Raw genomic sequence first — 15,076 nt, forward strand, 5'->3', positions numbered from 1 at the left:
TTTCATCTTTTTATTTTATTTTATTTTAACCCACATTATTATACATTACAAAACTGAGTTGGTGTCGATTGTTATGGCATATATTTTTTGAGCTTACTCAAACCATAGGAATAGATGGAAAAGATATTCAATATTTACTCCCAGATTTTGGCTAAGTGCTAAGCTAAAGGAATTAAACATTGTCTCATTGTGTTTGATGAGGGTGTATATAAATGTTTTTTTTGGTTTGAGATTCTTATGGCATGCTAACTTTGAATAAACACAAGCAGCTCACAGTTTCACTTCATTTACATGCAAATTTAAAACAAGGACGCATAATGAGCTCCAGTTGTATTAAATACACACAGAAAAGCAACTGTTACTTCAACAAGCTGGGGAAATGATAAGAATTGAGTATTACACATATAAAGATGTTAACGTTCATTTATGGCATTTATGGTTTTAAATGTTATTTTCATAACATAATTATCCACAAAGCAATATAGAATAAAAACAAACTCACTTTGGTTTTAGGTCACTTGTAAACATATTAATTGGGCAGAATATTATTATATTGTTTGCCATTCTGTTCTTTTTAAGACTAGATAAATTCCTTTATTGTCCCACGTGACAGTGACACAGTTACACACAATTTATAGTGATGAAAAAACAAGCTAATCTAATCTAAAGTTAGCTCTACAGCAGCAAAGAATGAACTTTAGCAGAAATGTAAAAAAAAACTAAAATAAATGCCAGAGTAAATATTGCACAATTGTTGAGAATTCTCAGGTGAAAAAAGAGATGAAATATTTAAGTTAACTAGTGGGAAAAACACCAGCCTATTTACAGAACAGTATGAAATAATATGCAAGATGCTTGTTACATGTTTGAGCAGCAGAGATTATAAAGTCTCAGAGCAGCAGGGAGGAACAACCTGCGGAAGCGCTCCTTAGAGCATCTGGGATGCAGTAGTCTGTCTCTGAAACGGCTGTCCAGCTGCTCCATGTATGCAGCAGAAGCAGCTGCATGGAGCATCTCCAGTATAACATGCTGACTTTAGCAGGTTAATTAGTCAGGCTATCTGCTCCGGTAGCCAGCCTGCAGTCTGCTGCTCTACATACGCGCCACACGCTGCCGCTCTGCCCTTAAATCGGACTAATTACGCGTTGAAGCGTGGAGCTAACAGCTCATCAGCAGACATTGTTGCATAAACACCGTCTGAGGAGTTTCTCTGTTGGCCTTCTGACACTGAGGCTGAAAAAACTAGAAACAGAAAAAACTAGCTGTAATCCTGCATGTTCAAACAACCGGTGACCTGCCAGGCGCCTTGTCCACCAAACCGGTTCCACGGCTTAACTGGTGCTCCAGCCTACAAAGCACCAGTTCTTTGTGTTCCCATTGAGAGAAAGTCTAGGTTTAGAACCGAGAACTGGAGCTATCTCAGTAAGCAAGATTGTCGGGGAACAGCAGCCAATTAGGGCCGGACGATTATTCAATAACAATATAGATGTGTGGTGCAACAGACGGAAAAAAAATAAGGGTCAACAAAAAGTTAAAAAGAAGAAAGGTTTTCCTTCCTTTTTTCGTTCTAGCCTATCATGTAGATTAATACTAGAATCATTACATCTTCCCAACCAATCACAAACGCAGACCCAAGAAAGGTCCGTCACACCAAGCTCCGCCCACTTCCAATTGTTCAGAGAGCATTTGTTCTTTTTTCTTTTTTTAAAAAGATTTGCAGGTATAAAGTTTGTTGAGTAAAGGGTTGAGTTTGATTTCAATGTTCTTTATTTAAAAATAGGTCATTAAGGAACAGTTTAAAATTGTCAGGGCTGCACTCAAAATATATGTTTTGAATTTTTGATAATTATCAGTATGGATCAATATGATTTTTATTTAACGCTTAAAAACAACAGTCTAATTTGTGTCAGAATAGCACACAGTTTACTTTCAAAAGATTTACCACGGCTATTTGTTTGGTTAGAATGTCTCCATGCACGTCGGTCCTTCGCCCAAACGGGATGTAACAAGGGGCGACCCTAACGGTAGATGTATTTGACGTTTCTAATGACGTCGCTCCGTTAAGCACGGGTTCTGGCGCCAGCCCCGGTTTAAAAACTGGACCGTCTTTGGTGAAAAGGCACTACAGCTCACATGCTTTTCTATTTTATTAAAGAACAACCTCTGGATCTTTTCTTTTTCATAGTTAAAAAAATAATCTCTACCCCAGGAAGTGTGTGCCGTTTAATACTGACTCTAACTTTAAAGAACTGATCTCCCACAGTATTTATTCTTGATTTCACATACGATCTCATAAATTAAAACCTAGAATGAGGTCTAAGCCTATGCGTTGCTCCGTTTCCTTTTGCAGGGCACGTAGAACACTTTGTTTGGGCCAGAGATTCATAACGTAACGGAGCAGATATGATGAGCTCATGACCGCAGTGCTGCACTGTAGCTGTTTATTTATTTATTTTTATAAAGTTGCTGTTCCCTTTTTCTTTTTCTGCACTCAGAAAACAAGAAAATGTTTCCTACGAAATTTAAGTGAAAAAATGTATGAAAGGAAGCTCTAATCTCCAGGAATCGTGGGCATATTAGTGGATTCCTTGATATAAAACAGAAATGTGATTTTGGGGCATTTAGGCAAAATATCCATTTCTTTGCATTCTTTGTCTTTAGTTTCTCTCCGTGTCCCCGAATGAATGCATGGAAAATGGGCTGGCGTTGTTGTTTGGAAGCTCCTGGTCTTAACCTGAGGCAGGTTTCAGGTGCATCATGGGAAGCGTGCGGCTACACCACTAAGCGGGAGGTATTCCCTCACTGAGGCTCTCATGCAGTTTCGATAGAGGCAATAAAGATACGTGCGTCGCCAGCCAGCATCAAACGCAGCTCTGGGACTGCTGTGTTGTTATTTTTCACTAAAGGATATGCCAATCTCCAGAGGTTAGGAGAAAAAAAAAAGATTAAATAAATAACGCAAGCGCGGAGAGCGATTTAGGAAATAAAGCTTTTGTGTTGGTACCACCACCTGTGTCCTGTTTAGTCATTGTTTTTCATGTAATCACAGAAACATTATGCAGCGAGCTTAACGAGAAAAGCCACGTTGCACAGATGTTGAAAACCTTTGTCGTTTATTTCTTTTTTTTGTTTTTTTTTTGGTTGTTTTTGCTCTCAGGGTGAAGTCTTCGTTTTCAGAGAGAAGTTGAGCTCTGCGCTCGAGTTCACCAGGGCCACTTCCTGATGATGACAGTAAACATGGGTGAGTGTCTTTTGAAAGCAGGCCGCTGTATGCGTGTTCATATAGAAACCTGCACTTTTGCAAAGATAGCGCGCCCATCCCTTATGCTTCCTCTGGCACGAGCAGTGCAGACGAGAATAACCCAAAAAATTAGCAAAATTGTATTAAAATAGAAGGAAAGCTCATAGACGAATAATTAAACGTCTCATTTGAAAATGAGGGATTTATGCCAGTACCTTTTATTTTTTTTCACGCTCATCAGATGTGAAGATTAATGAACTTTTTATAGGAATCCCTGACAGACAGATGTCTGATTTATAAGCCTTGATTTTTAACCAATCAAACATAATCAGCCGTTGCAATAATTGTTTTAGAAATGTTTCTGTTATGATCCTGAATCACTGTTGCTTTTTTCCCCCTCTCCCCCTCAGATGATGGTCTCCCGAATGGACCCGGACAGCTCAGAAACATACAAGGTAAACTAAGCACTGAAGCACTGCCGATGGATCTTTTGTTGGAAAAGTGTGTTTTACACGCCAGCGACCGGCTGTCAGCGCGCCGCAGTTCATACACTGCAAAAACGGAACTAAAAATAATTAACATTTTCTTAAAATAAGTGTATCTGTCTTTGATTTGAGCAGGTAAATAAGATGATCTGCCAATGGAATAAGATTTTTGCACTTGAAATAAGAACAATTCATCTCCATCATCTTATTTCAAGTGCAGTACATCTAATTATCTTATTTTAGGGGTGAGAACGCTCATTCCATTGGCAGATAATCTTATGTAGCTGCTCAAATCTAGGACAAAAACACTAATTTTAAGAAATTATTTCTTATTTTTAGATCTGTTTTTTTATACGCAGGGTGTTAAAATCAAAACCTTTTCAAGCGTTGCATAAAAATAAATGTGGATAAGCGGTTCTGAATCTTTTTGGTTTAGATTTAAAGGAGCCGGCAGTGTGCGCACGTCTCATGGCTTCTTGTGGTGAACAGGTCCCTGTGGAAACACAGTCGGAGCGTCCCATACAGGGGGGCTTTATTTAATGCGACGTAAAAAAAAAAAAAAAACAAGAACGGCACGCAGTGTATCCATTTGCACAACTCGAAACGTTATCGACCAAAAACTAAGACTTTGGGGACAAACCTTGTGCAAACACCGCCTGCGCGGCTATTGTTGCGCTCCTACGATGCCAAACATGACATCAGAGTTATTACCCTCAGTGAAAGATTAACCCTGAGTGTTTTAAGCACTGCGAGCCTCGTGTCCACGGCGGGCCCCGCTCACGATAGCTGGCATGTGCGCATCCGAGCGTGCGTCGTGCGTCAGAGAGCGGACCTGGCTGCTGCTGCTGGGGGAGTGAGGACACGTTTTGGCTCCGGCTGCTAATCCCTGCCGGATGCCTTTCCCATGACGCGTCTCTGGGCTCTAGGAAATCCCCCTCAATGTCTTCCCAGGCAGCTTGCCTAACTCTTCCCTGCCTTGCCGGCCGCTGACTTGCAAGGAGCCGTGCTGGTCGCTTAACCCCGGTGCATTTTCGGGTTAAGTTGAGCGGCACTGCAAAAACGAATCTAAAAATAAGTAAAATGTTCTTAAAGTTAGTGTATTTGTCCTTGATTTGAGCAGGTGAATAAGATTATCTGCCAACGGAATCAGTATTTTGACCCCTAAAATAAGATAATTAGACATCCTGCACTTGAAATAGATGGAGATGAGTTGTTCCTATTTTAAGTGCAAAAATCTTATTCCATTGGCAAATCATCTTATTTACCTGCTCAAATCAAGGACAAATGCAATAATTTTAAGAAGATTTTACTTATTTTAAGTTCCGTTTTTGCAGTGGGCAGACGCGGGCGAGTATCTCCTTTTCTGTTAACTGTCTTGGACAGCGGTTCCTGCCACTGTCACGGTTTTCCAGCTTAGCCCCGAGAAAAGGAAGGAAAAGAAGAAAAAGAAAAGAAAGACGCAGAGTGATGATGCAATGTCCTGCAATCAGTTTCCATTGTGCAATGCCGCTCGCTCTCCCCGGCTTCCTGGAATTCCCCCCTGTTCTTTTTGTGGGTCACATTTTACCCGACACAGGAGAAGGGGAGCTCAGGAAAGCCACCTGCAGGTGTGCCGGGCTGCACACCTGCAGCGCAGACTCAAACCGTCGCTCACGCTTGGAGCTTTTCTGCAGCCGCTTTCTGAGTCGGTGACACTCTGTCGCCGTCGGCTGGCCCCCTTCCTGTTGAGCGGCCGTGAATCAGGCAATGATTTCATTTATAGGCCGGCTCTGTGCACCACCACGCATTTCTCACAGGCTGACTGCCCTCTGCACCCGGCACCGGCTCCCTGCGCCGAACCGTGCCCCCCCTTCCACAGAAACACACATTTCTACATGTGCAGGACCGTGTTTGTTTTGTTTCCTTGACTGCGAGTGCACGGGGTAGTCTGGAGCCTCTGGGCCTGTGCAGGCTCAGCACAGAGAGAGAGAGAGAGGCACTGATTCTATAGGTTTAAAAATGCTTTTCACTCATTTATTTAATGCTTATTAAATGGCTGCGTTGTTATGAACAGAATAAGCAGGTTTTATTAAAAGCTCGCATTTAGATTCGCGCTGAAGAAAGAAGAGCGGTTCCCCTTTTTACGGCGCCTTCCAAGAAAGTGTTGACGCCACTTCGACTTTGTTCACATCGCAACCACACATTTCTGTGATGACACGGAGAGTCAAGTCATGAGGCTTAGGGAACATTATGCATGTTGTTCAACGTTTTAATCCGAGAAGTGTGAAACGCGTCTGTGTTCAGACCCCCGTTGTCAGTCTGTGGAGCTGTTTGCTTCATTTACAGCTGTAAATCTGTCTCCACCACCCGTGTAGATCTGGAGTTCAACGTTCAGGTGTTGCCACAGATTTTTGATTTGATTTTGCGGCGGGCTTTGACTGGGCCACTTTAAACTGTATCTCCTGGCTGCACGCTTGGCATTGACGTCCCGCCCTTCAAGCGCGCCCTTCGCTCTACGATCCACCCCTTGCTTTAAACTTCTCAGCAGCTTTTATTCTCTTCCTCTCTGCTGATTCCACTAATGTCCTCCAACAGACCCATGAGGCCTTCAGAGGATTTGGATTGAGATTGAATTGCCCACAGATGCGCCGTGTTTACTAATGCGGCGACTTCTTAGTTAGCTGCACTTGATTTCATTTTATTTGAGGCTTTCAAATTCAGAGGGGGAGGTGAACGCTTACCTTGTGTAGGTGTATCACATAAATGCGTGGATGTTTTCGCTTTTTCTGTGACAAAATGGGGAACGTTTCATGTGAAGACCTTTACAGGTGACCATCTAACCAGAGAGATTTGTGTCCCAATAAATGTTGTGCAGTTAGAGTTGGAAAGTTGTTTTTTTTTCTTCTCCTCCTTGAGTCAATGGGAGATCAGGTTTGCCCGCTCATTTTCAGAACAGACGGTGATTCAGTTCCTTCCTGCTCAGAGAGGACAGGCCGAGCCATTAGTCTTCCGACTGCGCTGACGGCGTAGATTAAAAGCGGCCCTGCCTCCCGCGTTCGCGTCAGCGCAGAGGCTTCGGCGCGCGCCGCTGCGTAGTTTCTGCCCAACGAAGCGCGGGGCTCAGGCGTGATTTCTTTTCTTTCGTGGTGCTGCATCTGTTAAAGAGGCTCGGAGAGGAGGACACCGGAGGTCGTTCGTCCGTCACACAGTTGGAGGCGTTTACACAAATAAACATTTAGGTTTTCTGCTGCATGGGGAAAAAAAAAAAAAAACTAGGCAAATTTTCAGCAACACAGGAAAAGCATATTGTTCCGACATTGTTATTTTTAGTGCCCTGACTTAATAAAGCCGCAAGCGTTGGCCTGGGTAATTATACGAGATTTTTGCCGGATTTATCGGCGTTTGTTCTAAGAATACCAATCCACCCACTTGTTCTGTTTCCACTATTTGCACTGGAGCTGAGATATGGTGGGTGTAACTTTTCTTATCGTTCTGCATTATTTAGTTTGCCTGTAAGTGAAAGAAGGGGGGGGGGGGTGCTGCTAAGAGGAGAGCTGTGGGTCATTCCTGAGCTCTCCAGCTGCCGAATGGGGACCGGGATACAGAAGTAATGAAATACCACTTGTGTGTTTGGCTAGGAGGGATGGATGTCGCTCCACGTTAGCTACCTGACCTCAGAGGTTTGTAGGGTGGCGGTTCGCTGGAGCAGAGCTTCAGTGCGGCTGAATGAATTTGGCGCTACAACCAATACGAAACACAGAGTGTAGGTCTGTGAGGCTGATGGGGGACTATTTCGCAATATGAGGCGGAACGATTGACTCTAAAAGCACCGAATGAATCAGCGTGGCTCTTAAAGACAACTACAGTCCAGCACCAGGGTGTGTATCGGTCTCCGTTCTGTTGTTTACTCAAAACCTGGGACTTGGTAAGCTAATTTGTAACTTCCATTTGCATTCCATTGAACTGCCAATGTTTTTTTTAACTTTTTAATACTGGCTCCAAATAGTGAAGCCGTGTCCAGCGTGTCTTTATGTTGTGTTACATTTACAGACCAGTTCCACGTTCCATGTCATCCAGGCGACTTTTAATTGCTTTCAGGGTTTCCTTCATTCAGAAACAGGTACACGACAAAACACGTTTAAAGGCGGGGAAAGATGTGTGAAAAGAAGTCTGGTTAAAATTAATGGTTTTGTAGTCCAGGCTGGGAGGAAAAAAAACTTTAATTTGAACTCAATCAATAGTCATGAGACCAAAAATGTCCTGGGGAGAAGGTTCATTTATGCCTGGTGAACCGCTAGTTTGGCCAGTGTGTTGTGGATCGTATCATCCTGACCCAAATGTGACTCATTTTCAGTTTCCTGCTGGAGTCTGCCAGATTTTCTTATAAAGAAGCCCCGGTTTTAGAAAGAGTTTGTGGTGCCATTCACTCTAACAAGGCTCCTGGGGTCTTTGAGGCCCACAGCATCACTTCCCCCGCCATTGCTGAATGATGGACATGTGGTGCTTTTCCACATATTCATCCTTTGTTTCACACCGGAACCGTTGAGCGTGTTTGTCAAGATACACAATTTTCTGAAGCTCTGATCCACTTAAAAAAAGTATAAATTTAAAAAAAAATGCTGTGGTTGCCTTTACTTTATTGAAATAGCTTGAGGTGGCAATAATTGTGGCTTTTAAGAGTCAGAGAGTCTTTGAAAAAGGGGCACACTGTAAAACGTAAGTAAAGATTTCTTGAAATTAGAGTATTTGTCCTGGCTTGAGCAGGTAAATAATATCCGCCAATGGAATGAGTATGTATGCCCCCCCAAAAAAAGAAAATTAGACATACTTCACTTGAAATAAGGTGATGGAGATGAGTTGTTCCCATTTTAAGGGCCTAAGATCTTGTTCCATTGGCAGATTGTTTAAACTTGGCTGCTCAAATCGAGGACAAATACACTCATTTCAAGACAAAAATTGACTTTTACTTCCCTTTGTGCAGTGCGTTAATTATCGCACACTGGTTTTGACTGTTCTGCTGCCGTAGAAATCCAAACCAGCCATGATGGTCTGGTCTTCAGAGGTCAGACTCCCCAGTCTGCTAAAACCAGTGGTTGGAGAAATGTTAAACGGAGCGGTAGTTGTAGAGGCGGATAGACATCAGGGTTGGTGTTTTTGTGACACACTTTATTGTGCTACATCTCTTATAGCGTACCGCGCACGTGACGTCACCGTCTCAAGAGCAACGCCCCTTTTGCCGCTTAGGTAGGACATACAGGTAGAGAACGCCCGTAGCAACCAGCTATTACACGCGCAACAGAAACAGCGATATGACCGACTTTATAGCCGTTAAACTTTCCCAAGACGATGTCCCAGGTGCACGGATTACTGGTTGAACTGTCGAAGAACACACCAACCTTCAGCTCAAACGATGGCTTGAGTGTCGAGGGCTTAAAAAGACCGGAAAACGGGCCAAGTTGATCGAACGGTAAGCTTTGTTGTTTTTTTCCTGCGCGGCGATCATGGCAGCGTCGGCCGTTTTTTTTGTTTGTAATCACCGTCCAGGGATCGGTATATGTTTAATGTTTGTCTTATTTGAAATGTTTTTGAGTAAGCTATCCTGGTAGCAGGGTATCAAGTTAGCGCCTGCTACCATGATAGCCTATATGCTATCATGGTAGCAGGTGCTTCATTATTAACATGTCGGCCACTAAAATACTCTTACCTGTTCACTACTTGATGTCGCTGGAATTGGGTCAGGATGTTCTTCGGTTGGGCCCTTTCCTCCAACAAAATGCTTGCTACATATGTAGGTGAATTTGTTAAGTTTTTCTGGGTTGAACTGTTGTGTAGGGCGACCGCACCGGTGAACCCAGCTCAAAAAACATCCTTCATATGCGGCCGATCAGCGTACCTCGAGTCGCTGTTGCCCGTTCCATAGCAACAATGTTTAAAAACCATGGTCTTAGATTTGGAAAAAGCAGTCGTTTTACCGAGTAAAACCAAGGGTAACGCACGTCTCTTTTACAGCAAAACAGCGGCGGACTATGCAAGCTTGCCCTACTGCGTACCACGTGATGTGACGTCATCGTGACGTTACGTTTCTAAAAATAGCTCGCTCGCGGTACGCTATTGCTCCACTTTTTACTTTTAAACAAAGGAAACTCAGTCGCTGTTTTAGAGAAAAGCTCAATATTTTTGCCGTGTAGTTGATGGGACTATGTCATCTTTTAACCTTTTAAAACCAGCTAGAGATATTCATCACAAATTAACTTGATTTTGTAATTAAATTGACATAGTTAGATTTTTTTTATAATTTTTTTTTTTTTTTTACAATGTAGGGGGGGGGGGACCTAACAATTCAGTTTCCAGTTATTTTCCACATCGATGCATCCTTATCACCATCCTCGTGGAAGGGTGTCCCGCGTCCTCGGGGTGACCTCCTCTGGACCGATTGGCTCTGCGTCAGCCGTCCCCCCAGTGGTCTGCTGCACAGACAGCCGCTCTCACAGAGTGTCGCTTCAGCTGAAAGAATGCGGTCATTCCTGCAGGTGCTGTTTGTCACACCTGGCCTGGTTTCTGTGTGAGAGAGAGAGAGAGAGAGAGGGAACCGTGTGCGTGTTTCTGCAGGGAATGTGCTCACGGCTCTGGAGTGGAGGGCAAGCCCCTCTTCTTTTATATCGTAGGCACGGCTCCTGTAATCGCCTCCATTAACGCCTCTTGATATGATAATGCCCGGCACGCTCATCTGCATGATTGCCTCCTATTTGACACGAGGAGGCAGAGATTTTGTTCCGTTTTGCTTTTTCTATTAAGTGGGAGTTGTGCTTTCGTTGTTAATTTTGCAGCCTTTCTGACTTCTCCATTTGTAATAAGGGAACCAAAAGCAAATAAAATTTGACTTCATATGAGTGTATTTGTCCTTTATTTGAGCAGGTAAATAAGATTATCTGCCAATGGAATGAGTATTTTACCCTTAAAATGGGATTATTAGATATACTGCGCTTTTAATAAGATGATGGATTTGAGTTGTTCCTATTTAAAGTGCAAATATCTTATTCCATTGGCAGATTGTTTAAACTTACCTGTTTAAATCAAGGACAAATGCACTCATTTCAAGAAAACTGTACTTACTTTTAGTTCCCTCTTGCAACAGAAGCTCATCCAGTCGATGCACTCTTTGCATTATTAAGCATCTTTGACCCATCAGTCGCAGCGCTATTAACAGACTGTTCACGCAGCGTCGCCACTCCTCTCCGTAATCATGTGATAAAGATCCGTTCGTCTGAATGCGAGAAATCGAGGCCCATGTATGATTTGAAAACAATTTTTTTTTTTTTTTAAATGTGTGAACAACCACTGGAATTTTCCCACTAGTGGAAACTTGACAGATGGTGCAAGAACAGGAAGTAGCAGCCCAGGTGTTGCCTCATGAACCTGATCTGAGCCAACACCAGCTGCAAGCTTTAGCTGCAAGATAAGCATCGAGTCAAACTCAAACACGGCCCTCAGAGTGTTACAAAAATAAAACATCCATATAGAATCTGATTTCATTTTTTTTTTTATATGACATAATAAAGTGGTCTCTGTTTTTTTTTCACTCTTTTTGTTGCCGCAGACGACGAGGAGGCGCTCAACTCCATCATGAAGGACCTGGCCGCTTTGGGCCGCTTCTCCAGCCACAAGCTCAAGAACAGAACCTTACTCTACAAGCAGGTACGCCGCACATCTGGACGCGCTTACGCCCCCCCCCCCCCCCCCCCCACCCCCCACCCCCCGCCGCGGTTTTTATATCACCGCCGACACGGATCAGCCAGATCTGAGGATGAAACTGATCCCGCGTCTGTCCAAATGCAGTTTCCCTTAACAGGATCAACTATGAGTTAGTATAACCGGCCATTAATGTTGTTCATTTGCGTATAAAAACGTGTTCGTATTCTACAGGCGAGTTTCTACAGTAGCCACCGAGTATCATAGAAACCAGTTTAGTCGGTAAACGAGGATGAATAAGAGGCGAGGACTTACCGGTGACGTTGACAAATTGACTGGGCTTAACAAAAGACTGCTTATAGCTCCTAAAGCTCGCAGTTGTTGATTTTTCTAGTTGTTTAATCCTCTAACAGGGGACCTACACGGTGTGAAAAAGTCTGCTATTTGCTTTAGCCTTTTTTCCCCAATCTGGTTCACTATAGAGAACGAGAGTTTATAAGGAAAAATTATTGATTTTCAAGATTTTGTTCCTCTTTTTATCATTTAAACATAAAAATATTTTAGAAATAAATGAATTTGTAATTAAAAAGCTCTTAAATATATATATAAAGAAGGAACATCACACTGCTTCTTTGGCCTCTAGAGCTTCTGGGATCCAGGTTTTAAACTCGACTTGGAGTTTATAAACCGGGTTTGGTTTTGAAGCTGGAACCTTTTCCACTCATAACGCTGTATTCAGTGTAGGATAATTCAGCTTATGTGTGAACGATGTAAATCAGTACCACTTATTAACTCCATGCTTATTATCTCCTTAAATATAAATCTGACTTACATAGATTTTTTTTTTTTAGTAGCAGTATATTAGCTTGTCCCCATAACCTTCATTGTTGTTGTGGGTTAACGCAGTACCTCAGCCACTTCATCATTTTGATTTATTTTGCCGGGCTGCCAAAGTCGGGGGAAGGTTGTGCCGTAGTTAAAGGGGTGGGGGGGTTTGGGGGGCTCAAACAGCTCAGCTTATTGTGAGTAGATTTAAAGGGGATTTCTGTTTACTTTCATTTGAGATTATAAACCTAAAAACCAAGCCAGCTCATTTTGGACGGCTTATGAGCCCTCCCTCATGGAGAAACCTGCACGTTCCTGAGATCTCATTTCCCTCCGTCATCGCGCGTCGCTCTCAGAGGCAGACCCCCTGGCCCCCCCATCACCCTCCCGCCCCCTACGGACCCCCCCTGTCCACAGAATGCTAATTGTCAGATCCTCTCAAAGCAGCGGTGTTTATGATGAGACATAAACAAACTGTGAGGAGCAGAGAGAGTTTCTGCCCAGACAGCTGCTTTCCTCAGCAGCTAGGAGGAGCTACACCCCCCCCACCCCCACCCCCACCCCCACCCCCCCACAAACACAATTTCCCCCCAATCCCCTGCGCCGACATGATGACAGTGTTAGTTTATCAACATGACCTCACGCAGACTTGCAGGCTCCTCCAGATTCCTGCTCCCTTTGGCTGCGACTTTGACAAGAACACACACAGACTGTGTCACGTCGTTCCCCCTCACCCCCCACCCACGTTTTATTTCAGAACAGGAACAACAGGCGCTATAATGCTTCACCTAATTTCTTTCTCCGGCTTTATTCAGCCGGCCAAAATCCCTCACAAAGCCATGAATCATTTTAACTTTCCACCCCTTTTAACGTCTCTCTCTTGTTATTCTTCCTTTTAACAGGATTTAAGAGTCAAGCTGGAGCATGAGAGAGAAAAACGGTATGTTGGAAACCTCCTTATTGTTTTTCTTCCTCTTTCTCTCTCACTCTTTTTTTTTTTTTTTTTTTTTTTTATTCCGAACTGTCCAAATCCGAACTCTGTAGTTTGGATCCTTTTTGTTTTTGCTTCGCCATGCCGGGGATTTTGAGTGCGAGGGAGGAAATCGCGGTTACATGCCAAAGTGGCAGAAAGTGAAGGAAAAATTCCTGCTGGGATTATTTAGCCGAGGCCCGGCGTTCTGGAGCCGGTTTATAGAGTGGAGAAGGATGCAGGGAGGTCTGAGGGAGAAGGAGGCATCGACAAAAGGCAGAGAGACGGGGGAGCAGCAAGTCTTTGAGCTCGCCGTCCTCTCTTTCCCCCCAAAATCAATATCGTGTCTCACGCTGCATCCTTCGTGCCGTTTTATCCCACGTCGGCGGCAGAAAACGGTCGCAGGAGGTGCTCAGCGCCTCATCTAAACCATTTGAGCACTTTTTTTGTAGGAATAAATAGCAGATAACTTTATTTCATGTTATATCGATCGATAGACGTATAACGATGATAAAAAGTTAAATAGAAAAAGTTTCCTTCCTTTTGCATTCTAGCCTATCATGTAGATTATGATGTCATTACATCCTCCCAGCCAATCACAAACGCAGACCCAGGAATGCTCCGCCCCCTTCAAAGAGTTCAGACAGCACTTTTAATTTTTTAAATACTTGCAGTTTTGGTAAAAAAAAAGTTGGTTGAATAAAGGGTTGAGTTTCGATTCAGTGTTTTTGTTCTTTAACCAAAAAAAAGGTCGCTAAGCAACAGCATAAAATGGCCAGGGCTGCACTTAAAATGCATGTTTTCAATTTGTTGATAATTATCGATATCAATCAGTATGAGTTCTATTTTATCGATTTGCTTTTTTTTCCTATACTGTCCAGCCCTAGTTCAGATGCCATGCAGGCGTGACCTTTAATTTCTCAACCATTTATAAATTAATTCCCAGCACGACTAGCTTCTCTTTCATTCTTGTTTTCATTTCCTGAGTGTGAATTTAGGAGGAGAGTTGTACTTTCATCCTTATTGTCTTCCTGTTTCTGGCAATCTTCAGGCCTTCTGCCGCGTTTGCCGCGTCCATTCGTGATGCCTCATCGTCACCTCATTTCAACTCTGTATGCAGCTCTGGTGTCAAGCTTGCATTCAGTCATTATGGGTGTTATTATATATGTAGCAACGTTTAAATAAATTAGGTGCAAAATTATTCATACCCCAGGAACAGTCAGGATTGTAATCCTACCTATCATACCTGAATCAGTTCTGACATAGCGAACATTTATTTTACATGACTGATCAGCTGTTCCTAAAGCCAGCGTCTTCCCGAATGTTCCCATAACGCTCATAAAACAGGGCTGGAAGCAACGACAGGTACGTGTGGACCGACAAAGAGACTCAAGGATTTCTTAATCTGTGGGGAAAAATATCAACACATTGATTAAAGCCTCGCTCCATTACTGATCTGTGGTCCCTGCTAGTTACCAACCTCTACTTCCTGTTTATTACAGCCAACGTCAACATATGGCGACATTACGCTGTACGTCGCCTGGTTAGTTAGCTACAAACCAGTATGGGGAAACGTGTGATTTGCTTTTTTCTTTTTTCCGACATTTTAAAAATTTGCTCAAAAGTCACATAATAATTGGATGGAAACACGGCCAGAGTTGCCTTATCGGTAAAAGGGGGCGTTCAATGCCAATATTTCCGAGCAGGGTGCAAAGAAGTTCGGAGGGTCCTGTATAATGTTGTTTTGTTTTTTTAGACACCAAATTAAACATCCCTGTCTCATTCTTGTCACCACGTCTCACTACATGTCGTTACTCTCATTCTCACCATCTGCAAATTCTTTGTTGGTATAGTCTTGCATTTAGATAGAGGCAAACGAAGGGAAAA

General features: G+C 43.1%; 1 protein-coding gene across 1 annotated transcript in view; it reads left to right on the plus strand.

The window, feature by feature from the left end:
- map3k22 (mitogen-activated protein kinase kinase kinase 22) overlaps positions 1–15,076 on the plus strand; it is a gene marked incomplete at its 3' end in the record, with an annotated part of 52,240 nt that overhangs the window by 14,392 nt on the left and 22,772 nt on the right. Inside the window, 4 exon segments of the mRNA XM_036133655.1 lie at positions 3,158–3,241; positions 3,652–3,696; positions 11,303–11,400; positions 13,122–13,159. Of these exon segments, the coding sequence (XP_035989548.1) occupies positions 3,223–3,241; positions 3,652–3,696; positions 11,303–11,400; positions 13,122–13,159 (200 nt within the window).

This window comes from Fundulus heteroclitus, unplaced genomic scaffold (genome assembly GCF_011125445.2).
Source record: "Fundulus heteroclitus isolate FHET01 unplaced genomic scaffold, MU-UCD_Fhet_4.1 scaffold_654, whole genome shotgun sequence".
In the NCBI taxonomy this organism is placed as follows: domain Eukaryota; kingdom Metazoa; phylum Chordata; class Actinopteri; order Cyprinodontiformes; family Fundulidae; genus Fundulus; species Fundulus heteroclitus.